This window comes from Sylvia atricapilla, chromosome 17 (genome assembly GCF_009819655.1).
Source record: "Sylvia atricapilla isolate bSylAtr1 chromosome 17, bSylAtr1.pri, whole genome shotgun sequence".
NCBI lineage: Eukaryota > Metazoa > Chordata > Aves > Passeriformes > Sylviidae > Sylvia > Sylvia atricapilla.
In genome coordinates this window covers 8,630,456-8,654,770 of record NC_089156.1, presented here as the reverse complement: position 1 = coordinate 8,654,770, position 24,315 = coordinate 8,630,456, and the positions used below count along the sequence as shown (strand labels likewise).

The 24,315-nt window shown below is 43.8% G+C and overlaps 1 protein-coding gene across 2 annotated transcripts in view; it reads left to right on the top strand.

Annotated features, from left to right (window-relative positions):
* The first annotated feature begins 4,104 nt into the window (after positions 1–4,104).
* ZNRF3 (zinc and ring finger 3) overlaps positions 4,105–24,315 on the top strand; it is a 65,015-nt gene continuing 44,804 nt past the window's right edge. Inside the window, exon 1 of one of the 2 annotated variants that reach the window (XM_066331490.1) lies at positions 4,105–4,539. In XM_066331490.1, the coding sequence (XP_066187587.1) occupies positions 4,105–4,539 (435 nt within the window). The remainder of the gene's footprint in view (positions 4,540–24,315) is intronic. The other variant, XM_066331491.1, reaches the window with a different exon arrangement.

Sequence of the window (24,315 nt, the reverse complement as noted above, 5' to 3'; positions counted from 1 at the left end):
ACAAATATCCGCCGACTTTTCTTTCTGCTCTTTAATTAAGCTGACAAGCTAAAGCAGTTTGTTACTTTAATTTAGAACAATCGATGATAACGACAAAAGCATCACTTTCATAAATAGAGAAAAAATGTTGTCCATGACGGTGGGCTTTCTGCTCCAAAGTGCAAGGGTAAAGTTTGCCTGCAGATGCAAGATGAAGATGAAGAAGATGAAGAAGATGGAGAAGATGAAGAGGATGAAGAAGATGATGAAGATGAAGATGAAGAAGATGAAGATGATGAAGAGGAAGAAGATGAAGATGAAGAAGATGAAGAGGATGAAGAAGATGAAGAGGATGAAGAAAATGAAGAAGATGAAGAGGATGAAGAGGATGAAGAGGATGAAGAAGATGAAGATGATGAAGAGGAAGAAGATGAAGATGAAGAAGATGAAGAGGATGAAGAAGATGAAGAAGATGAAGATGAAGAAAATGAAGAGGAGGAAGAGGAGGAAGAGGATGAAGAGGATGAAGAAGATGAAGAGGAAGAAGAAAACGCAAGGCTGTGGGAGATCCTGCTCACCCACGTCCTGTGTCAGACGCCTCCAGCCCCACTCGGGGACACGTCCCGCGGCCCCGCGGCCCTCGGGGGACACCTGGCGGTGGCTTTGGCGCAGTGCAGCCGGCCCCTCCCCGGCCAGCCCCCGGGCGCCCCTCGGAGCGCCGTCAGAACTGCTGCTGCTCCTCCGGAGCGAGAGCTCAGCGAGCGCTCGGGTGTGTCTGAGAGAAAGCTTAAAGTCAGCCCTAAAACTCTGGGCTGTGCAATTCTGTCTCGGAGAAAAAGGGCAGGCATGTACATGTCCTTGAATTTACTGGGAAAAGGACAGCACTTATTCCTATTGCTTATTAAGAGGTACACCAATATCATTTACTTATGAAATAAGCTCTGCAGAGCACGATTCTAAAACATGTAGGGAATGTGGGCAGTAGTCCGAGTTGTCAGTTCCTGAGAACACCTGGACAGGCAGATGTGGATGTGTGAGTGAGACAACCAGGCCTCTTTATCCTTCCTATGAACAGCTGGTCTGCTCTGAGGATATTCTTTTTGGCTTTTTCTATAATGCTCATCACAGTATTATGTGGCTACTTCTCTAACTTTGTTTTCTCTCAAGGGCAGAGGGAGGAAGGTTCTATAATATCCATTTCTTTGCAAGGGAAATGAGATGTAGGAAGTTCAGTGTCAAAAGCATCCTCTAGTGTTGATTGCTGGTTTCTGAGATAGAATTATAGAATTGTTTATGTTGGAAAAGATCTGTAAGATAACTCCTCCAGCACTGCTAAACCACTAAACCATGTCCCCAGGTGCCATATCCACACATCTTTTCAATCCCCCAAGGGGATGGTGGCTCCACCTCTATCCATAGCAGCCTGATCCAATGCTTGACAACCCTTTCCATGCAGAAATGTTTTCTAATATCCAATCTAAGCCTCCCTTGATGAAACCTGAGATTTTTTTTTTCCTCTGGTTCTGTCACTTATTACTTGAAAGAAGAGACTGAGTGCCTAGAGAATGCTTCCTCAGACCATTTGGCATTGCACATAATTTAGTTATGCTCAAATCACAGCTCTCACTGTCCTCAGCTGTAGTTATATATGCTTGAGACTTCTGTATTCAGACCCTGGCCCTCAGTTTGTTATTCAGGGGGAAAAAAAAAGAAAACATATCTGAAGTATTATGGCATAACTGAATTGGGAACTGTACACTGCCAACTGGGCAGGATGCCAATTAGAAATATTGGATGCTTTAATGATAGACAGTCCATTCTCTTCCTGTAACTTCCTGCTTGGATTTCTGCCCAAGTCGAGGGAACTTGGTGACCTGAGACCTAATGCCTCATGTCACTCCTCAGTATTTGACTGTGAGGCTGCTCCAAGGCAATTTTGCTGTGTCTGTAGTCCAAGTGGAATGGATCAGTGTCTTAGTTTGCAATGCAAGATGTAACCAAAAGTGTGTATTCTGTTACCAGCTGTTAAACCAGGTGGGGCAATGTTCTTTATCTCTTCCATGACCCATCCTCCCTCTGGGGGATATCTTCTGTTAATGAGCCACCGTGGCTCCCTGCATGGCTGATAAAATTACATCATCCCAATGGGAGGAGCCCAGCATTCCTACTTGGATAAAATAAAAATCTGAGATTCAGAACACCAGGGCAGCCTGTTTCCACTGGACTCCCAGAGGAAGATTGGACCACCACTGGATCTTCAGAGGAAAACTACACTCTTCTGCAGGATCATTGCTGCAACAGAACTACATCTGTCACTCCAGGACGACTGCAGCCACTGTTTTAATTGGACTGCTACCAACACCCTGACCAACAGGGTGTCAGGTTGTATTCTGACTCTGTCAGTGGTGGGGTTTTTTGTACTACTGCATTTTTATTTTAATTTTCCTACTAAGGAACTGTTATTCCCATATCTTTGCCTGAGAGCCCTTAATTTCAAAATTATAATAATTTGGAGGGAGGAGGTTTACATTCTCCCTTCCAAGGGAGGTTCCTGCCTTCCTTAGCAGACACCTGTCTTTCCAAACCAGGACAGTAAGATTTCAGCAACGTTTATTTTAGGGATAGGATCTGTCCACTTGCCATACAGAGCCCCATTCACATCTTTTCCCATAGTTTAAGCTGTTCCTATGTTTACTGTGATATAGGAGACTTTATGCTGAGTAAGCATCAGCCATTTGCCTCATGGGTGAAGGAAAATCAAGCAGAGAAAGTTTGCACTAAGGGATTAAAATGCTTCTGTTTAGTACACTAGATGCCATACATTCCTGAAATTGTACTGAAACATACCTGTAATCAAAAATTTGCACCTGTTGACCACATCTAAATCTGCATAGTGTAGCACAGTGACGTCCCTTCCAGCTCCCTTTGCAAACATGCAATAGTTTTGTGGCCTTTGATCCACTGTACTGTAGTCTTAGGTGGGTATTTTGTGACTTATTGCAGGAGCCCAGAGTGTATGGTCCTGTGATCCCTTCCCGACCCTTTGCCACTGAAGAAATCTTCCGTGAGCTAACATTGCTCACTGTGTCATGCTAAGGAGGACACTACCTTGTCTTCACTTGTAACAAAGTATATTCAGGAAAAGAGCTGGCCATTTTTAGACTATAGTATTATTTCATCTGCCGGTGACTTGTTTTGTTTTTTTTTTTTTTTTCCAAGCATTGTGTTTCATAGCCAACAAGAGATCTTGGATCAGTTTGTCTCAATCCTCCTTGTCACTGAGTTATATTTTTAGGCTGTGTAACACCATGTATTAACAAGTTCCATGGCTTAGCTGTACATACTTTTAATGGAAAAATGTGTAATTGGCTGGCATCCAGTTCTTGTGAGAGACTGCAACAAAAATTTACCAACACGTTTTTCCCTCATTGATGGAGGTTTTGTAGACTTGCACTTGTAGCCAAGCAAACGAGCCCAGTAACCCAGCATTCCTTTAAGTCAGTGTCAGGAGACTGCGATCAGGGGGCCGATCAGCCAGTCCTGCCCTAGACACAGACGAGGAGCCCGCCGGGTGCCAGCTGCAAATACTTGGCACGTCCGTCCGGCAGCGCGGCGGTGTCTCTGCGGAGGATGGGTGCCCGTGGTACGCGTGTTGCCAGAGGACCGCTGCGCCCGCCGGGGCACGTCCGCCCGGGCTGTGCCACCGGCGGGGCTGCCCCGCGAACACCCCGCACCCGGGATCCGTGCCTGACCCACCGGGCACGGCCGGCGCCCGCGCTAGCGCCGGGAAGCGGCCCGCAGCTCGGCATCGCGGGAGCCCCGGCACCGGCGGACACGGGCCCAGACGGTGCCCACAGGTCTCCGGGGCTGCCCCTTCGCGTCCCGGCCCTGCAGGCCCGGCCGCGTGGAGAGCCGATCCCGGCAGGGCCGTCCCGAGCGCCGCTCGCTCTCAGACCTTCGCGGGACCGGGCCGAGCCGGGCCAGACCGCCGGCAGCCACGGGAACCGCGGGGCTCGGCCGGGCCCGGCGGGGCTGCGGGCGGTGTGTGCACGGCGGGAGGGACCGAGCGGGTCAGCGCGGCGCGGAGGGCGGGGATAACCCCGTGGTGGCCGTCACGTGGAGCAGATGAAAGGGAAGCGGCTTGGCAGGGCGGAGAGGAGCCGGGGCGAGGGAAGGGGAGCGCGGCAGCGAGGAGCGGGGCGCAGCGCGGCGGGAGGGCCGCTGCCATGGGACGCTGACCGGCCCGGGACCCCGGCCCCGGAGCTGGAGCCGCTCGGGAGAGATGCGCGGCGGCGGGGCGCCGCTTCCTCCCGCCGCGCGATGAGGGGCTGCGGGGCCGGCGCGGCGCTGCCCGTGCCGCCGCTGCCGCCGCCTCTGCTGCTGCTCGGGGTGCTGCTGGCCGCGGCGCCGGGCGCGGCGCTGGGCAAGGAGACGGCGTTCGTGGAGGTGGTGCTCTTCGAGTCCAGCCCCAGCGGCGACTACACCACCTACACCACGGGGCTGCAGGGCCGCTTCTCCCGCGCGGGGGCCACGCTGAGCGCCGAAGGCGAGATCGTGCAGGTGAGCGCGGCCGGGGGGCGCCGCCTGCCCCAAGATGGCTCCGCGGGCCCGGCACCTGCGGCACAAAGCGGGGCCGGGCCCGCCGCCCCACGTGCGCCGCGCGGCCCGGGGACGCGGTGACAGATGCGCGCCCGCGCACAAAGGCCCAGCGCCGGCCTCACGTCGCCGGGCCGCTCCGCTTTGACAGCCGGGCGCGCGGCGCGGGCTCTGCGCGGCGGCAGCGGGCGGAGCCCAGGGCCGCCTCACACGCGCGGCGGGCTCCGCTCCGCTCCGCTCGCCCCTCCGCTGGGCGCGGGGCCGGCGGGCGGAGGCGGGGCCGCGCCGGGCGGCCCCTGCCGGTGCCGGGGCTGCGGGCGGTGCGCGGCCGGAGCCCGGAGGGGTTGCTCCGCTCTGGGGGCCGCAGTCCGAGTGCCGCGGCAGTAATGGGGTGCTCCCGTCGGGCTGTGCCGCTCGGTGCCCGCTTCGCGCCCGGCGGCGCACGGAGCTGGGGCCGGGGCTGCCGCGCTCGGGGTCCCGCGGAGCCCGGCTCCCACCGCGTCACGCTTCGCACGGAGCGGTGCTCGACCCGCTCACCAGAGAAACGGTGCTTGTCTTTGGACCTTTGCAGCTATCCTTTGCTCTTATTGAAACTCTTGAAGTGCTTATCTAATTCCTTTGTAGTCGCTCGTAATTGCTGGCTTTATTTTTTTTCCCCCTTTGGCTAAGTAGAGAAAAATTACTTGAATGGTGTTTTAGTAAGTTTGACTGTTAAGCAAGTGCCAATAGCAATCTTAATTTCTCTTTAACAGCTGTGGGGTTGGTTTGTTTGCGTTCCATATATGTATGCATATGTACACATACATACACATGTAAATATACGCACAAACTTTAAAAGAACCTAACTGGTAGCAAGTAGGTTCTAAAAACAACTGTTAACGCTCTATAAACACAAATAGATTACTATCAAAATACTTTTTTTTTTTTTTGAAGTAGAGAATACTGGTTATGATGCTTGATATTTCAAACCAGTTTCAGCTGGGATGATTTCTTATAAAAGCTCTCTTGAAGGCAGAAGAATTGTGAGGACAAATTGCTGATGTAAGGTAATTTTTCAGAGAAAAGAGGGGTGGACCAATTAAGTTATAATTATGACATTTAGAAGAGGTGGTGCTAGTAGGGGCTGGAACTGACATGGATATTTTTTAACCTTTCAGTGCTTTTTCATTTTAAGACTTGAAAGTGTCTTTGGGGCCAGCAGGAGACTTCAAAGGTTCCTTTTGTGTCAAGTGTTAGTATTAAGAACAGAACATAAGCCATTTACTGAGGCCATGCTTTCTTGGTGACTGTAAGTCAAAGTGGAGAAAAAATAAACTGTTCTGTTAAGACTCAGATTTGCACAACTTGAAACAAGTGTATTAAATAGACTTTTGCAGGCCTTGTTGTTTGTAACATCACCTGTCTGCTTCCTCATTGTGCCTGAATAGACAGCACCCCAAATAGGAAAGACTACAGTGAAAGCCACATGATGTGGCAAATCTTTTACAGTCATTTATCACTCAAAAATTGATTTGCTTATTCATCTGGATACATGCTAGATAATATATTATCATGGACAAGTTTGGGTTTTTTTGTTTGTTTGTTTTGTGAGCTGTGTGTGGTGCTTTTTTCAGGGGAGCAAACCTGGCTGATACTGTTCACAGCAGCTAGACTTAATGCTATCAGTTGAGTTTTCACTGTTTAGGTTTTAGATTGCATGTAACATTTCTTGTCAGTGTCCTTCTTCCTCTGTCATCCTGAAAGAGAGTTTATCAGAGCCAAAATTCATACAGATTTTCACAGCATCATCTTGCCTTCCTTTATTCAGATAGGCTGTGGTTTTTTAGAACATTTTGAATCTGCTGTTCTGGATCATCATTTAAGGTTCACTCTGAGGTTTAGAAAAGGCTCATGAAGCTGTTGCCACTCAGAACCTGTTCAGCAGCAGCTAGCTGGACATCAGTCAGTGAAGCAAGCTCTTCTTGGCCCCAGCCCCTTTGTCAGTGCACACAGCTCTTTCAAGAATAAGATGCATTTTTCTTTAAGATGAAATATTAGAAATTCTTGAAAATCAGGCACACATTAAAGAATGGATCAAAGGAATTGTGGTTTTGGGACTACACAAAGGCTTACTTTTGTTTATGTTAATAGCATCAATTACTCATTGGTCTTGAAAGTCTGAACAAAAAAACCCCAACCTTAAGAAACAATGCACTTTCAGCTTTTGATAGGTCATACATCCACTCCTGAACTGGTTATTGGTCAGATTCCTATCCAGTAGTGGTGTGCTATTATATTGTTTCTCAAGTTATTGTGAATGAATCTTATTAGGGTCAAGTGTCTCCCCAGAATAACTCTTCAGAGAGATGAAATGTTCATATGTCTTCTTTCATGTGGCCACAGTTTGTATTCAGCAAATTCATCCTTGTGTTGCTGTGTCAGCTGGTCCTTAAACTGCTCGAAAGTCTAAACCATTTTGGTGGTGTCTGGCATTCTGGAATATCCCGTGTTTCTTGGGGGAGTCTACTGGCCATTGGTATGGTCGAGAGATTGGAAGCTGCAGATGTTTGGTTAGAGACTGACTGTGAAAACCAGACTTTGCTGAAACCTCTAAAATGATATATTGCTTTAAAACAAATTATGACTGGAGAACTCCCTATGGTTGAAACTTCTCGTACCATTCAGGGCAAAAGTTCAGTTGTAGTTTTGTCTCAGGCTCAATGTTACATGGCCACAGACTGACAGTGCTTGGACAGTACAAATCACTGATTTGACTAGCAGTGGCTTTATTGCTTGGAGTGAGATTATGTATCTTAATCTACTTGCAACTGGTGAGATCCTGTTCCTGTTGCTTGTTCAGCCTGATAGCTAAGGTGTGGAGCATCTAATGTTGTGTTTCTCATGAAGTTGTGGCTGTGATGGGACTGCTCAGGTGAGATGCTTGGGAAAGAGGATTGAATTTAATGCCTATGATGTGTCAAAACTTTTAAACCATGTGCATTCATCATTATCAGTTTTTTCTCAATCTTACTTTCTTTGTACTCCTGCCTTAAAGGTACTGCTTGAATACAGTAGATATGGGTGGATTACTGATAAATACAGTTTTGGAGGGAAGCAGCAGGGAGGAGAGATTTGAGGATATTATGCATGATTTTTCTTGTGCAACAAGAGTTTGTATTTTAGTTGGTTTGTTTCTGCTTGGAAGCCTCAGCAGGGAAATGATGAACTTTATGTAGCCATTGAACTGGAGCAGTGTGTAGGTGATGTAACAATCTCCACTTGGATATATTTTTTGGACTTAAAAGGTGACAGTCTGGAGAGAACAAGCATAACTCAGTGCTTTAAGCTCCAGGAAGAAGTGGGACACATCCCAGCTGAAACTTCCTAGTAGCAAATTATTGCCCATCTTTCTCTTGTACAAGGTGGGGAAGCTTCAGACTGGATTGCAGGACAGTGCCTGTGGGTTCCTCCCTTCCATCTCCCTCCCACCCCTTTCTTCAATGGCTTTGAATCTTTCCTCTGTTTTCTCAAAATGCAAAAGTTACTAAAGGTTGCAAATTACACTCTGAAGCATTGGCAGTTTTTAATGGTGTTGAAAGGAGTGACTTGAAATGACTGTGCAGATACATAAGATGTCTAGCCATGATCAGAGGAGGCCGAGTCAGGGGAATGTTTGTGTCCTTTGAGAGTGGAAGACAAAAATACGTATTTTCGGGGTTTTTTGGTTGTTCTTTTGTGATCATGCAGGTTGAGTTTCTTCTTGCTGAGTGCCTGAAGGCCATTCAAAATGAGGAAGTGGAATTATTTGTGGCTTTGAGTCACTGTCTTATTGAATGTTTTCTTTGCTAGTTATCCTGTTAGAATATGAAGACGCCTGTGATTGGGTTTGTGTTAGTTTCCCATACCTAACTGTAAATCTGTGGCTTGCAGTAATGATCCTGAGGACATCAGGCACTATACATTTATCTGGGCTCCAGGTTTGCTTCATCATCATGTCCTTAAAGGACACATAATTTGCTTTCAAAAGAAGAGATCACTTAGGCAAAAACTTGCATGATTGTACCTGGACAGCCTTTGTGGAGTGTAATGCACAGGCAGCTTGCTCAAAGCAGAGGTGGTGTCTTGGGCTTGATCTCAGGGCAGATTAATCCAGTTGTTTCACGGTTTTATCCCTTCTTCTGTCCTTTTTTGTTTTTTTTTTTCTTTTTTCTTTAAAGCTTCGATCATTTTTTATCCTGCTGTGTACTGTGAAGACAGCCTATTAAGGTGTTTTATTTAGGTTTTTATCCTCTTGTACTGTTTTGTCTTGACACTGAGCGCTGTCCTCACACCCTGAGCTGCAGCCCAGTCACATCATTCCTGGCTCGTTTTGCAAGGACTTGCCTGTTCCCATTGGCTTCTAGCTGTGATGTTGCAAATAAAGATGCTTATTTTTTATTAATTCTTCAACACTGCAGTGTCTAAGGTATCTCCTAGAATGGTGGTGAGAAGACAGGGGAGGGGGCTGATCCGAAGATGAGGTACCAAATTCAGTGATGAGTTACTGGTTCTGGAGGAAGCTCCAGTGTCTGTGTTACATGCACAGAGCTGCAGCAATACCAGAATCCTTCTATTAAAACCTTGTTGGAAGACTAAGGCAGTCCCTTGAAGAACAGGTGGGAGGCACAGTGTAAGAAAATGCAGTGAGAGATTATTAAAGAATGGAGAAGTTACAGTGGAAAGAACAAAAAATGCTAATGTGACCCATTTAGGGGAAGAAGAATAAAGTAGGTTAAGTAAGTAAATAAAAGCAGAAAGCTCACAGCACTGGCTCAATACTCAGACCAACCAGTGTGATTTCCCTACTTCCAAGTAAAGGTGAGGAATCAAGTGGGGAAAATAGTTTGTGGGAGTTCAGGTGACTTTTCTGCATATGCATATATTTTAATTAAACTCCCTCCCAGATGCTGAAGATCTGTACTGTTGAAAATCTTGCCTTTGCAGGATGCTGACCACTTCCTTTTCCATCTGCTCCTCTTGCTTGTTTGGGAGGTGGAAGTAGGAAAAAAAAAATCCCAGAGAGGAGTGGTGCTCAAAAATTGTGATCCGTTTGGAGAATTTCTTTTCATTCATATATATTTATTTATGTTTAGACTGGATCTATGTGACTACAGTGGTTTATATATAATTACAGCCTACTTCACAGTGTCACCAGCAGTTATGGCCAGCCATGCCCCATGGGTGGAACTGGCACTCAGTCCCCCTGAGCACCTCGCTGGTGCCCTTATGGACAGCAGAGCTGCTGCTTTAGTGCTTTGCCTGGAGCTTCTTAGTGCTCTTAAAGCTTCTGAAATGACACCAGGTGAAGTGTGTAGAGGACATAATTCAGTGTGGCAGACCTGGAGGGAAGGAAGCTCAGGCAGCTCTGCTGCGAGCAGATCTTATAGGAAAGTCTTGAGTAGCTGTATAAAACCATTGATTAGCATACATAGTAATTTTCTTCCAGTTTATACCATCTTGTGGTGGAGTGTGTATTTAAAACGTCTCCCTTTTTTTTTATTACAGTCTTCTAGTTCTTGTTTTGGAATTGCAAAGTGAGGCCCTTCTGAACTAAAATAACTTTCAGAAAACGGTTTTTCAAAGTACAAATGCTTTCAGGAGGCCAGCATTGGACTGGTTAAGGAAAGATAAGACCTGGATGCAGTAATCTGCTGTATGTTCTACCCAGTTATGTAGGTGGTACATGTATTTGCATTAATGTACTTACTACGTTGGAAGTGCTCAATTTAGGAAGCATTAAGTGTTAACTGGTACATATTCTCTCTTGTTTTGGGCATCTGCCCTTCAATTCAAATTGTTCAAATTCAATTCAAATATGTTCAAACCAGAGCGTGTGCCTACACTTAAAACCAGAATGAATGCAAGTTGGATGCTTGGCCTTATTTCTTGTTTCCTGGCTTAAAAGGAGGGCCCTTCACCCTCACAGAGATCAGCAAAGGAAAAATAGGTTGTTTTAAAGCAAAGATGTGGCTTGAAGTTGTTAAAACAGCAGCAGTAGATTCATGTTTAGAGAAAAAGTAATTCTATTTTCTATATTTTTCTCCTGTGCTTGGCACAAACCAGAGGTGACCAGGGAAGTGTGATCCTGTGGATGCCTAATGGAGACTCCCAAAATTTGCACTTTACTGCACTTACGCCATTGGTGAAGCTGTGCTTACATTAGTTTTGAGTAGTAGTGCTCAGGAAAACAGGCCTCTGGTGACTCAGGGTGTCCTCTTCACAGTGGTGGACTGCTTTCATTCATTTTTTTGAATTTCCTTTTCATGCTGCTTAGGGACTTCTGTTGTTGCACTTGGCTTTAAGATGAAGAGCCAGTTTACAAAGGTTGATTAGGTGCCTGTTATGTTCCAGACACAAGTACAACTTAAATATGCAGTTTAATATATGCAGACTCTCTAGGCTTCCCAGATGCATGTTACTGGATGCATTAATGTGAGGATTTCAGTTGTTTTCTAAAGCTGATGACCAGCTTAAGCTTTCTGTTGGTTTCCTTGAGCTTAAGCTGCTTTATTATTTAGCATAATTTTCAGTAGTAAAGCAAATGGAAGAATCAGTGAGGAGGTGACTGTCCTGAGAAGAACTAAAGGGCATATTTAAGAATGTGTAGTCATGTTTTGAATACAACTGTTTAATTAGCTGTACAGGCATGCATGTTGCAAGTATGTGCCTCCTACCATGAATTTATTGCATGTGCTGGGTAAGCAATTCTCAAATACTTCTGATTGTAGTGTTCGAAAAATTGCATTTAATTCAGAAAAGAGCCTAGTTGGTGCCAAGATCTGTTTTCCTACTTTGAGGCTTTTGATGCTTGCATGCTTTAAAAAAATACACACAATAAAAAGTGGTTTAAGTGTGGCTGTGAAAAATCCTTCTCTACTGGCTTTATCCATTTTACTCTGCCACTCCTCCACCAAGCAGAAGAGGCTCAAACCAAACTTGCAGTTGAGTTTCCCTTTTGAACTGCAAGTTTTGAGCTTTTAAAGGGTCTACTTTGATGACACATTAAGAAATATACCTTTGAAGGACTGAATTGGGAATGCAGAAGGTATTCTGTTCATTTTTTTTTACACTGATAGGTCAATATCACAATTCTGTGGTTTATGGAGAAGAACTTCTTTTAAAGGCCATGGGTTTTTTTAAAATTTTGTTTTCCTCAGAGAGATTGCCCTTATGAAGATTTATAGACTTTTTGCTGGGCTTGGCTGAATGGTGGCTCTCTTAATTGAGCCTTGATTGGCTTTACACTAATAACAACAGCAACAATCAAAATACCCGTGTCTCACAGATAAAACATCAATATTACATATACAGCATGCCAGTTGTGTGCACTAGTGTTTTCTGTTCCTGCTGCACGAGGTTTAACCTGTCCTTCCTGGCTTTGGAGGCTAGGATATGCAATGTGGCAGTTGCTGCCCTTTTCTTAGGCACACCAGGTTTTCTCCTAAGGCAGTCTCTAAAGGTGTGTATGATATAACAGGGAAAGGTACTGGTTACCATTCCAGTATTGTATTTTAATAGGGCCAGCATACGTTCTTGTACCTGATTTGTATTTATTTAGAAGCCTTTTAGAGCAGATGCTGTCTTGCCTGCTGTGAGAATAAAGAGTAGGTGAACCCTTTAGGATCTGGATGCCAAGCTGGCAGATATCCTGGATGATGTGTAGCAGGGCTGGGAGCAAGAAATGAACTCTTGAAACAGTGCCAAGGGATGCTGCTGAGTTCAGTATTTAGGAGGAGCCAAGGTCTGGAGACCTCTTTTTGCTCAGAGACAAGGTATCCCCAGTCTGGTAGCCAGAAGTGTTTTGCCTCCTTAAAAGATACTATCTTTTACATCCTAAAACTGGATCTGAAGAAAAGACATTGTGGACTAATTAATGCAAAAGAACTTCCAAAGTATGGTGATATTTTGGTTTTCCACTATTTTATTTGAGAAAGCTACTGTGCCAGAGTTCCCCCTGCCCCCATTCAGAGCTGTCAGGGATAGTCTTTTAGGGTTTGGATACTGGGAACTGACAGAGTTTTTTTCCTACAATGAAATAACAGGGTCGTATTTGCAGACAGGGTTGTATTTGCTTACACCAGAGCTGAATCTCCTCAAATAACAAAAGTCAAATGAAGTGGTCTGCTCTCCTGTTGTCTACCACTCCTGTTATCTTCAGGCAACTGTGGGAAGGTGATTTCAAACCTTTTTGGCCAGCTTTAGTATTAACCACAGCTCCCTGATGTGGAATAGTGAGCCAAAATGTATGCACACGTGTGTGTGTGAGGTATGCAGTACCAACATAATCTCTGGTTCCAAGGTCTGTGTGAAGTGTTTGTTTCAGGGGCTTGGATTGGAACGTTCCTGGAGCCCAGAGACATCCCAGCCTTGGAAGCTGCATGGGAAGAAGCTAACTGTCCTTTTCAGTGAAAGGGCTGAAGTGTCCTGAAAGAGTTAAGCTCTACTTAGCTCACTCCTAAGGTATTTAATATCCTTATTAAACTCAACTGCTGGTTCGCTTTTTTTTCCCTCTTCTTATGTTGAATAAAATTTCTTGAAGAGCTGAGCCTCTGCCTCTCAGATCAGAGGCTCACATGTTGAAGCTGGCAGTGCTAGAGGCTAGTTCCTATCTGTGTGACAGCATTTTTAATTTAACAGGACCGGCTTTGATGTTCTTGTATATTTATAGGCAGCTTCAGATCACTCCAGTATGTATTCTTTTTAACTGGAGCAGAAGTTCTTCCTCACACAACAAAATTTCTTTCCCTCTGTTTACTCTTTGGTCTCTTTTGGATTTGTAGACATCAGAGTGGTTTTATGTTACAGAAATATTGCTTAAATACTTACTTACAGGGAGAACCACTTGATTTCCTTTCTAGTTCCTGCAGCTTGGGGGTAGTCCAGTAACTGGCTCCTTGTTTGAGCCTTGCTACAGACACGTTGTAAAAGAGATAGATGCAGTAAAATAGAATTTGAGCTAAAGCCAGTTACAGTGAATCTTTCTCCATTACCTGTATAAGCTCAGGTGGGTCTGCAGTGGGTCAGACCTGGAGCAGGAATCACAAGTGTTTGTCATGGACTCTGAGGAAGGAGCAGGTTGTGGTGTGAAGAGGAACTGAAAATTTAGGATTTGGCTCTCAGTAGGAGCTTATCAGAAATTGTGGAAAAAAGTTTTAGAAGAAAATTGCCACTTGGATCATTTGACTTGCATGAAACTTTGACAAGAATTGGTCAGGAGTCTTACAAAAGATACCTGATGAGCTCTCAGTCAAGTTTTAATCCATCTCAGGCTTCTTTGCCCCAGTGACTTCCCTGCTTCACTGGTAGTGGGCTGCTCAGAACTGCTGGCACCGTACTTTGAGAAACAGAGCTGTGGGGTTTGGGCACTTAGAATGCCACAGGCTTTGGTGTCTTGGGCCTCGTTGTGATGTGAACCTTTGCCTTGATGGTGCCACAGGAGGCAGTGTGGATGTCATAAGAAAGTGTTCCTCAGCTTCTGCTGTGGGCTTCTCTTTTCCTGCTTCCCCTGCCATGTTTCCCTTCTGTTTCATCCTAGCCTTGTATTGTGGATGTGATGTGGGTTCCCTTATTACTGATGTCCTGACCCACAGAAACCTTGCCATGGCCAGCTGGGACAGCAAAGCAATGACATTTTTTCCTGGAACTTCTCCATGTGGATGTTGGTAGTTTGGGCAGATTCCTGTGTCGTGCTCTGCTGTGCTCACTGTTTGTTGTCAAGTTCTGCACACTTTGTGTTACAGGATGCTCTCCTAGGTCAACTTGGAGCACCGTTATTGAAGTAGCAGATTTTTTTGTATATTGTTTTGAATGATTTTACTTTGTAAAAAAATCTTTCAGTGATGATAATTTGTTTTAATGCATGGCCTACAGAGGAAAAGGTCTGTGGGTTTAGACATTCCTGCTGTAGAAGCACTTCTCTGTTTTACAGCCTTTTCTAGTTCAGCAAGTGAAATCAATGTCACTGCCTACATAGATAAATAGCACTGGAAATCAACCACAGGAGGAAAGTGCTTGCTTGTCTATTTGACATAAGCAGTTTGCTCAGAGAGGAAGGCTTCTCTTACTATAGACATTCAGTGGAATAGAAACGTGTAACTTACTAATGTAGCAGTGAGAGTTTTTGAAATATGCCAGTAAACAGAACTCTGTAATATACAAAACTAGAGGAAGAACTGTGTGGCTGCTGGAGTGCCATTCCCCTGCTTGTGTCTAGGCATGGGTGCATGTGATAGTGACTTCATTTTTCTTTAGTTCCTGCCTTCAAACTACTGTTAACAAAGGTAGTTTTCCTTCTCCTTACATACCCTGAAATATCCTTGTGAGACAGGAAAATTTCTCAAGTGTGGAAATACTCAATGCTTCTGTCTCTGGGCAGGATTTCTCCAGCAACCACAAGTTGTACTAGGTAGCAGTTCTACCATCCAAGTACTGGTGAATGTTGAAATATTGTCATCATAAACATATTCCAGATAAAATGGGTTCTGCAGTCTTTAGAACAGAATACACAAACTGATGCAATCTGTTCTTAAGACAGCAGAATTTTGACCTAGATTAGGACTAGTCCAGGTAGGAATGACTGAGAAAAGTAGTAGGAATCCTGAGTATCTGTCAAGGGGAAGTTGTGGGGCACAGAACTTGACTTTTTTATAGCATTCTTGCCAGAAACAAAGCTTGGAACAACAAACAAGAGGTGCTCAGAAAAGCAAGAGAGAATTTAATTCTCTTTTACTCCACATTTGTGACTAGATATAACAAGCCTTAGAGGAAAGCCATCCTAAAGCAGTTGCTGGGGTATAGCAAACTGTAAACACTGCCCAGCTGGAGAATATCCTCTAGCACTCTGCCTGTAGAGGCATGGTGGTTATGGCTGCTCTGCTCTAAGGAATGGTTCATGCACTGTGTGATAGAGGAATTTAATCTTTGTATCACTATGATAATGTGGCATATCCATGCCCAACTGCAGGGCTCAGTTTCTCAGCACAGAATAGCATTTCGTAGTCTGAAAGAGACTCTCTACGTAACTTCAGATATTTTTTGCTGTTTGTGTTGTATGGAATCAACATTGCAAACTGTGCCTCTGGGAGGAGGAGTTGGTTTTATTTACCTTTTCAAGCTGAGACAGCTGCTAGAAGAATATAATTTTTTTTTAAAAAAACTAATATCTATTTAGAGATAAGGCAATTTACATTAAAAATATATTTTTTAGAGTAATTGCAGACATTTTCAGTGCTTCTCCTTCAGCTTACTTCTTAAGGATACAGAGTACCCTTACAAGTGTGTAGTAATCTTTTATGCAATTAAGAATCTACTGTTTGACTTGACCTTTATGGGTACCTGTGTTTTTTGGTTTGGTTTTTTTACTGTCCATTTAGAAACCTGTCAATGAAATGTCCTTGCAGATGCTGAGGGATGACTGCTAACAGTGAATGAAGCGAATTATTGGAAGCATGAACAAAATGGGTTAGAACAAAACATATGCTCTGCTTTGCAACAGGTGAGCATATGCTGCCTAACTGAAATGCTAGAAAAGATTGCTTGGAAATCATGCATATTTTAGGAAAATACTTATGTTTTCTGATGTTGGCCTGTTCCTGTCTCTCAATAGCTGGTGGAGAATTGATCTCTGATGTTAAGACTCTAGGATCAGGTTTCTAGTACTGAGGCAGGTACTGGATTGTTCAGTGGGTGAATAAACTTCATTCACAGTGTTTAAAATTTGGCAGCTACTCCTGGCAGAGCAGCAGCTCTCCCCTGCTGTCCTGCAGGTTGCTTTCCCAAGCCAATTGCTCTCTGGGGTGGATGGAGAGGAGTTGGGGAGCAGCTTTCTGGGAGGGTTCTGATGCTGGTTTCAGCCTGAGATTGTTCCTGGGGCTGCCAGGATGGTTCCAGGAGCCCTGTTGGACAAGCAGTGACTGATGTTAAATCTGGATGGGTTAGCAAGGGAGAAAAATAATTAGGTTTGACCTCTGGTTTTTTCCCTGGTACCTTTTTCTTGCCTTTGAATTCTCACTTGCTGATTCCTTTTAGTTCCTGTCTGAATTTTCAGGGCACTTCCAGGGAAACACATAACTGTTTCTGAAGAAGGTGAAAATTATTTGCAAGGGAATTAATAAAAGTTCATGATCCTAATGTTTCAACTCCTTTCTTCTATAATAATTAAGACAGGAAAAACTTATAATAACTTCTAACTACTTCAAAGTTAATCTTTGTGTCGCTGAATTTCTCTTCTCATCTATCTTTGAGGGTAGAGAAGGAAGCTTTGGTTTGTTTTGAAATGTGATTGATTTAGTCCTGCAGCTGGAGGTATTTGGTAAAAACTCTTTGTTTTGTTATATCTAGTCACAAATGTGGAGTAAAAGAGAATTAAATTAGGAAAAGAGAGAATTTTTTATGTGTGATGCTCCTTAAGTGTTATTTTTAGTATGTCTTATTTCTGGTCCCTTGACATGGACCAGGTCTCAAAGGACATTGAAAGGAAATGCCAAGGTGGTGCAAAATCTTGGAATTTCCAACCCAGCCCTGCAGGGTCTGTTAAAATAATCACTGGTGTTTGAGTCATGGCAATCCTTCAGGATGATTTTATCGGTGGCACTACTTCTGTCATGTTCTGATATTTCATAATGGAATTACTTACAGATGGGTTTCAGGCAGAGAAACTAGAGTTGGTATTTTTTATCTCAAGAGACCTTACCTTTCTTGAATAAAGCTAATTAGTAGTGCTTTGGAAATCAGTTCAGTGCCATTCTTAGGGTCAAAATTAGGGATCTGACAGAGAGAAATAAAGTGCAAATGAGCAGATCCAAAAGTTGGCTATTGAGACACATCTCAAAGTTCCAGCAGGATTTACTTTTTTTTTTCTCTAATATTTCCCAAAAGATGGGTCATGCATGAGTAGTTGCATCAGTGTGCAGTCTGTTAGGTAATATACTACTTTTGTAGTCCACATAGCAGAATTCTAAAAACTTGTCATCACTTCATTTTATAGTACATTTTGTGATAGGAAGTGTTTGCCAACCACCTTTCCCCAGCCTTCCTCCCCAAAGCCTAATCAAGTTTCTGAAATTGTAGTGTGAGATTTTAAGCTGCTGCATTTGTTGAAGATGTCTCTAGACTGAAAATGAGAAAGGCAAAGCTTTATTTTCCCCTCCATTAAATATTAGAACAATCATTTAACTTTCAATATACACTTTAATGGCTCTTTCAGGCCTGACACATTCCCTTGCATCCATCATTTGTGCGAAAATGTTTGTTTGAAGTTCATACTGCTTCCAGGTAATAATGATCTGTTATAAAATATTTTGGATTCTGTCCAGTCTTCCAGTTCAGCACTGGGAAGGACTGGGCATGACAATCGACCTTGGGCACTGTGTTGGACATTCAGCCACAGGCGCTGCTGCATGACATCGAAATTCCCTGTGACACATTTTCCCTTGTAGCTGTCAACTGCAGCACCAACGTTTTGCAAACAGCCACAGCTGTGTTTTCATGGTACAGCTCAACTGAGCTCTCTCTGGTTGGTCTGTCTGGGAAGCCTGCTGTTGTGATTTGCCCAAGCTGTTTCCATAGTCTTTGGGGAAAAAAAAAAAAAAAAAAGAAAGAGATTTTGGGTCTCCTGTTGATAAGTAGAGTTTGTGCTGGCTCGTCAGGCTCTGTGCTGAGTGAGTGATGCAGTTGGTGCAAATATTAGCCAGTAGCAGTGAAGTAATGCAGCACCTAGAACACTGAATATTTTGAGTAGGGAATTAAAAAACCTGAATAATGTAGAACTAGCTGTTACTTCTGTATATCCTGGTGTGAGTTGCTTACCCATGGTTTGTAGAGACATCTAATGAAGGAGCTATTCAGGCAGCCATATGAACCATATATATTGGCGGTGCTTTTTAGTCAGTTTAAGGTTTGCACAGAGTTCTTTGACAGGTAACTTGTCAACTTGCATTCAAATAAGTTTTTACAGGCAGTGAGCTCTAATTTTTTAACCCTTACTCCATTTGTCCATCTTGTGTACTGAGACAGGTCTTGTAGAAAACTATGATCATGAAATTAGCAGCTTTATCATGCTAAATGCTTGCAGTAAGTCATAATTTTACAGGTGCTCTTCAGTTCTGACTGTTCTTAACTTTGAAACCATAGAGAGGTTGGAAGAGGCAGCTCATGGGCTGGATGTTAAAGATTCCTGAGAGTTTCAGGACAGGAACTCGAGACTGTTCCTCCATTCAGCAAAATCAGCTCTGAAGCAAAAGCACTTGGTTATACTTTCACACCAAAAGTATGTGTGTTTAACATGCACACACCAGTTTTACTGCTTGTGTTTTCCACTTGTGCACCCCTGATTTTCATAGTGGTAGTTCTGTCCTGCTCTCAGAGCTTTGGGACCACCTCAAAATAAATGAGACTGCTGAAAAAAAGTTATTTACTGTGCTGAATCCCAAATCCTTATTCCCTAAACTATCATGATGGTGCTGTTGCTCCTGTAGATACGTGGTAACATTTGACAAAGCAATAAGGAGTTAAATCTATCTGAGCTTTTATTTTCTGTGTTGGTAACAGAGGTACAGTTATTTGAAGTATCAGCTAGGTGTGAGAGAGGAAAAGAAAATTCAGAACTAAAATGTCCAAACTAAAAATGCAGCAATGTCTTACCCTCTGTTGTAATCTGGATGAAGGTTTTGGCAGCATATCTACCAGGTTTTGAGTATTTTAAACACAGATGTGCCTTAGTAAAGAAGATGCAGCTTAAGCTTGAGTGTAGCCTTGTACAAATACAAGTCAGACAAGCTGCGATATAAAAAATAAAGTACAGAACAAAAGCATAATTAGAAAAATGGCATGGACAGGCTCACTGTAAGCAAGAGTCTTGTGTTTAATTAGTAGGCAACCTCTGTTGTTTAATAACCAAGCAAAAAGAAGCTTGGATACAGTAAATCCCAAAGGTTTTTTTGCAGATTCTGTAATTGAAATATATGAGTACATATGCTTGAGCATATATGCTGATGTCAGACAAAATGAAGTGGCTTGTTTGAGATCAAAGTTCACCCATCTTCTGTTAATGTAAAGATGAGTGCCTTTCCCTGCATCTCTGTGTTGGTGGAAGGTGGGTTGTAAGTGTGTACAATTGTGAGCCATCTGGGCCCGAAACAAAACTGGGACCCCAGGGAACAGGAGGGGAGTGGTGGGCAGTGGCACACTCCTGGTGTGCTCCAAGTGGTAGGGAAATAACTGCTGATGTGGAAACTCAAACTTCATGAGGAACTTTGGAACAAAAGTAATTAAATTGATCCCATTTTTAGTTTGAGAACAGAACACTGAGTGTCTACCTTTACAGTTGTCTCTCAGCATAAAGACAGCCAGACTATTTTCATATTTTCTGCAGAGATTTCTTTGAGGTTTCATTTGTTAGGAAGCCTGTGCTTCAGCTTGTCACTACTGTAAGAATGGGTGGGAAGCCAAGGGAAGCATTCAGTTTAGTGGAGTTTGCTGGATTTGTGGGATCCTTTGGCCTGACTTCAGAAGGTATTTAGATAGTTATAGCTGACTTGACATTACTGAAAAGAAATTATGTCTTCTAGCTGTTTAAACAAATTCATAATGTGTTATGGAAAGTATCTGTGTGATATTAGGAAAAATTCTTGGCTTTGAGGATGGTGAGGCACTGGCACAGGTTGCCCAGGGAAGCTGTGGATACCCCATCCAGGTTGGATGGGACTTGGAGCACCCTGGACTAGTGGAAGGTGTCCCATTCCAGGGGATTGGAATGAGATGAGCTTTAAATTCCCTTCCAAGCCAAAACCATTCTGTGATTCTGTGGCCCTCACAACTTGATTTTATGACCTAATTTTTCTGATCTCTTTCTTGCCTCCAAAACAAGAGAGAGGAAAAATGGGAAGGTGACTATTGGCATGTCACTTTTTAGTTAAGTCATGAGCACATCACACTTCATGTTTAGGCTCCTGGTGAATTTTTTTTCTTTACACAGAAATCCCTTGCTGAGGGCAGGGATATTGGGTACTTAAGAGTTAAATAATCTAGCTTTGGAAGCAGCTGAACAGTTTACACTCCTTGCTGGGCTGTACAAAAATACTTTTCCTTTGAAGTACTAGGAGGAGCGGCTGAGGGTAAAACCTGGAATGGGGTTGTTGCTGGCAGTTTGCAGTGGGCTTAGCTTGGAGCAGACAGCTGCCTGCAACTGCACTGGGTGATGGCTGAGAAGGTCAGGGTTTCTTTCAGTCTTGCCATCACTGCTTCAGTGTGAAGGTTTGCTTTCTGAGATTCTTCAAATGCTGTTTAGTTCTTGTAAGTTTTTTGGATTAGGAGAGATTGCAAGAAATACAGATTAAAAATATCCTTTCTTGTAAAGGCATGAGAAATACAAGGGGTCTTGCTGGAAGTTCCTTGACTGATTCAGATGTGATCTGGTAGTGAAGTGCACCCTGCTGCTGTCTGGGGTGAGAAAGATTCACCTCTGCTGAGTGGAGTAAAACAGGTCAACTCTTGTCTGCAAAGAGCTTTCCAACATTTGCCAGAACCTGTGAAATCTCAGGCCTGATGTTACACCTTAGCCAGGCTGAGTTCTCAGTGTGACAGGAGAATGCCAGTAGTGGCACCTGCCCCAAATGGAGGAAACTAAACCCTGATTTTTGTAAGAAAAGCCATGAGTTAACAGCAGTGTGCAGTGGGAAGCTGTGTGCAGCAGAACTGGGCATGGCACTGCTGGGTCCTGCTTCTGGAGAGCAAACCTTGCCATGGGCAAAGCCTGGTGCACACTGGGTCTGATGGACTGGTGCCTCCCGCCAGGACTAGCAGTGGAACTAGACACACTGAAGTCTCTCCCTGGTTTTCTAGGGCAGCACTTTGTCTCTTGGATTAATATTGCTTGTCAATATTTGCATGCGTTTTTTGGGGAGATGCCATTACAGGAAACTGAGGAAAACATATTTCCTTTTAGCAATGCTAGTAAAGGGACAATCAAAAGCAATTTCCCCATCAGCTAATGAGGGGTAACATTAAAATACCTGGCTATATCTGTTGAAGAGACTACCATGGTCTGCTGCAGCTCAGATCCCCAAATTTCAAGTTAGAGTTATCTATAATAATAATAGCAATAACAATGGTAGTGTCTTTTCATCTCCACTCATTTAAGAATCAGACACTTGGCTGTTGGTAGGATCTCTGTGTTTCTTTCCCTGCTGCTCTGCCATTCAGTCTACCTCCGCCTTTTTAATTTTTTTTCCCTTTTTGAACAACAACAAAGCCTCAAAAAATGCTGCTAAAACAGACAGCACTTTCCCCTAAGGTTTCTGCTGTTCCTTTGCCCGGCTGAAAGACTACCCCATAGCTGCCGTGTACCCTTTGAGAGGAGAGGGCACAGGCAGGCTGCCCACATGTTGTTGCAGTGGCGTGTGTGCAGGCTGTGTTTTGTGTGCCCGCTGCTCCGGGATCACAGGGCACACATGCCGGCTCCAGTGTGTTCACAAAGCTGCTCTTGGACAGGAATGGGTGCTGCTGCCTTTTCCAAAACTGTGCAGGCAAAGCAGATATTATCAGGGCTGGCCCTGGGGCATAAAATAGAAAGATCAAAGGAAGTGGCAGCAGCACACAGAGGCTCTTCAAAGCCTGAGTAAGGGAGGATTGATAGAGAAAAGGAGAATGCTCTTGCTGATGTAATCACAGCCTGTGAGACAGGTTGTTAGTTTTTTTTTTTTTTCTTCTTTTTCTTAATTTAAACAAAGGCACAAAGGCACAAAGACAGTCCTTGTTTGTTTGGAGAGGTGAAGCATGTGCCACAGAGATAGAGCAGGGATACCTCAGTATATGGAACATTTTCATGAGTAGCATGGAGCTCAAATATTTTGAAGTGACTGCAAAGTTGCATTTTTTCTTACTTTACTTTGTACAACTTCTGCATGTGGTAGTCTTTCACTTGTGGTGTCCATGTGGAATGAAGTAGGAAAATAGCAAAGGAAGGAATGCTTGTTTTCAGGCTGCTGTCCTTATTAAAATGGAAGCTTATTTTGTTTTCTCTTGAGAGTGCTGGTTAAAAATTTCTGGGATTTGTATGAAAAGAGGTTAAGCACAGGCAAGGTGGAGTTGGAGGGGAAGTGCTAAACCAGTTCCATTGTCAAGAAGCACAGGCTTGTTCAGGCACAAGCTGTGAATGGGAAAGAAACAGTTGTTCTCCCCCTTTATCTGTGGAAAGGGGGAAGAAGAGGTGGGACTTCTCTGGAACAGATGTGCAGGGGTGGAGAGAGTTTTCAGTTTTCTCCGTTACAGACCTCACTTTATATGTTACAGCTGCAGACGTATGTTTTTGAACCTTCATTTTGCTTATGAAGATCCCACCTTTATAATTCAAAGGGAACCTTGTGAAATTGTGACATAGAGCATGGTAGTCCAGCTTTTGCACCCAGGGGTGTGCCTGGATGGTGTATGGCAAATGACCTGAGCTAGCACAGTCTGATATCCAAAAGTTACATGAAGACATGACACAAAGCCTGAATAAGTACTACCAGAAAGGCAGTGCCCATCAATTAATATAGTTGCATTGATTTTACACGTGTTTGGAGCTCAGGGAGGACAAGCTTTTCTGCTTAGATGGTGAGCAAAGCCTGCGTGCATCTCTTGGTATAGGCTGGAGGTCTCTGGGAGGGAGAGCCTGTCCTTTTGTAAATCTTTGGGAAGCTGTTAACTCCAAAAGTTAAAATCAACTTCACCATTTTGCATTGTTTCACTTATTGATTGTTTTAGAAGAAAGACCTAATGGGATTATCTCAGTCCCAAAATGTATTCCAGGATGCCAGAGATCAAAGTGGTTGTTTCTGCTGGCAAAATCTACAGCTTTCCTTCCCCTGTAGGCCTGAGACCATTTGCAGTGCAGTTCAGATTAGTGCACAAAATTGTGGTTCTCTGAAGTTCGAAAATCTGTCATAAGGGAAGGGTGACTGCCTATATTGTTAACTTTAATGCCTTCTTCTGGGATCAAAGCTGCATTTATAGTCTGCTGAATCAGTTTATTACCTTAACAAGGCAAGCAGTAAGGTCCCTGCTCAAAAAGGGATTCATCCTCTTTGTTGTGGAGTATGTGGGATGATACTGGCATTCTTGTGTTGCCTCGTGTGGAAATTTCTAAATTTTGCTGGTCAGCATCAAAACTTTTTTTCTTCACCCTCTTGCATCTCTCTTCTGCCATGCTGCTTCTATGGATGTGTGTGATTTGATACTTGACACTAATAGAAAGTGCTTCAATACACTTAAAATACTCTGATTTTGATTTCTACTTAGCAAACCTTCAGGCACCAGGAAATTTGCACATCTTACAGAGCTTTGAGATGAGCTCTGACATGTACTTGTGTTACTGCTGCAGGCACTTTCCCCTCACCATATACACAGAGGCTAGAGAAAAATTCTGGGATGGGAATCCTAGCAGTTACCATGGCTTTCTGCTTTAAAATATATTCTTTTTGGAAATGCCATCCAGATATGTGAAGGACAGACTGTTCCAGTCTGTTGGAGAAGACAGTTAATAAACTCTGCCCATAGAATTAGTGGGTTCTGCCATCAGTATAGCATCTCCATTCTTTGCTTCTAGTGAGCAACAGAATGAAAAAAAAAAAAGAGGTTTTAGCTGATTTCCTGTATGCTCTACTGAGTTTGTGCAGCCACTTCTGCCAGCGGTTATCTGTGGCCTTTTAATTCATACAGCCAAGGGAATTAACACAACTGCCATGC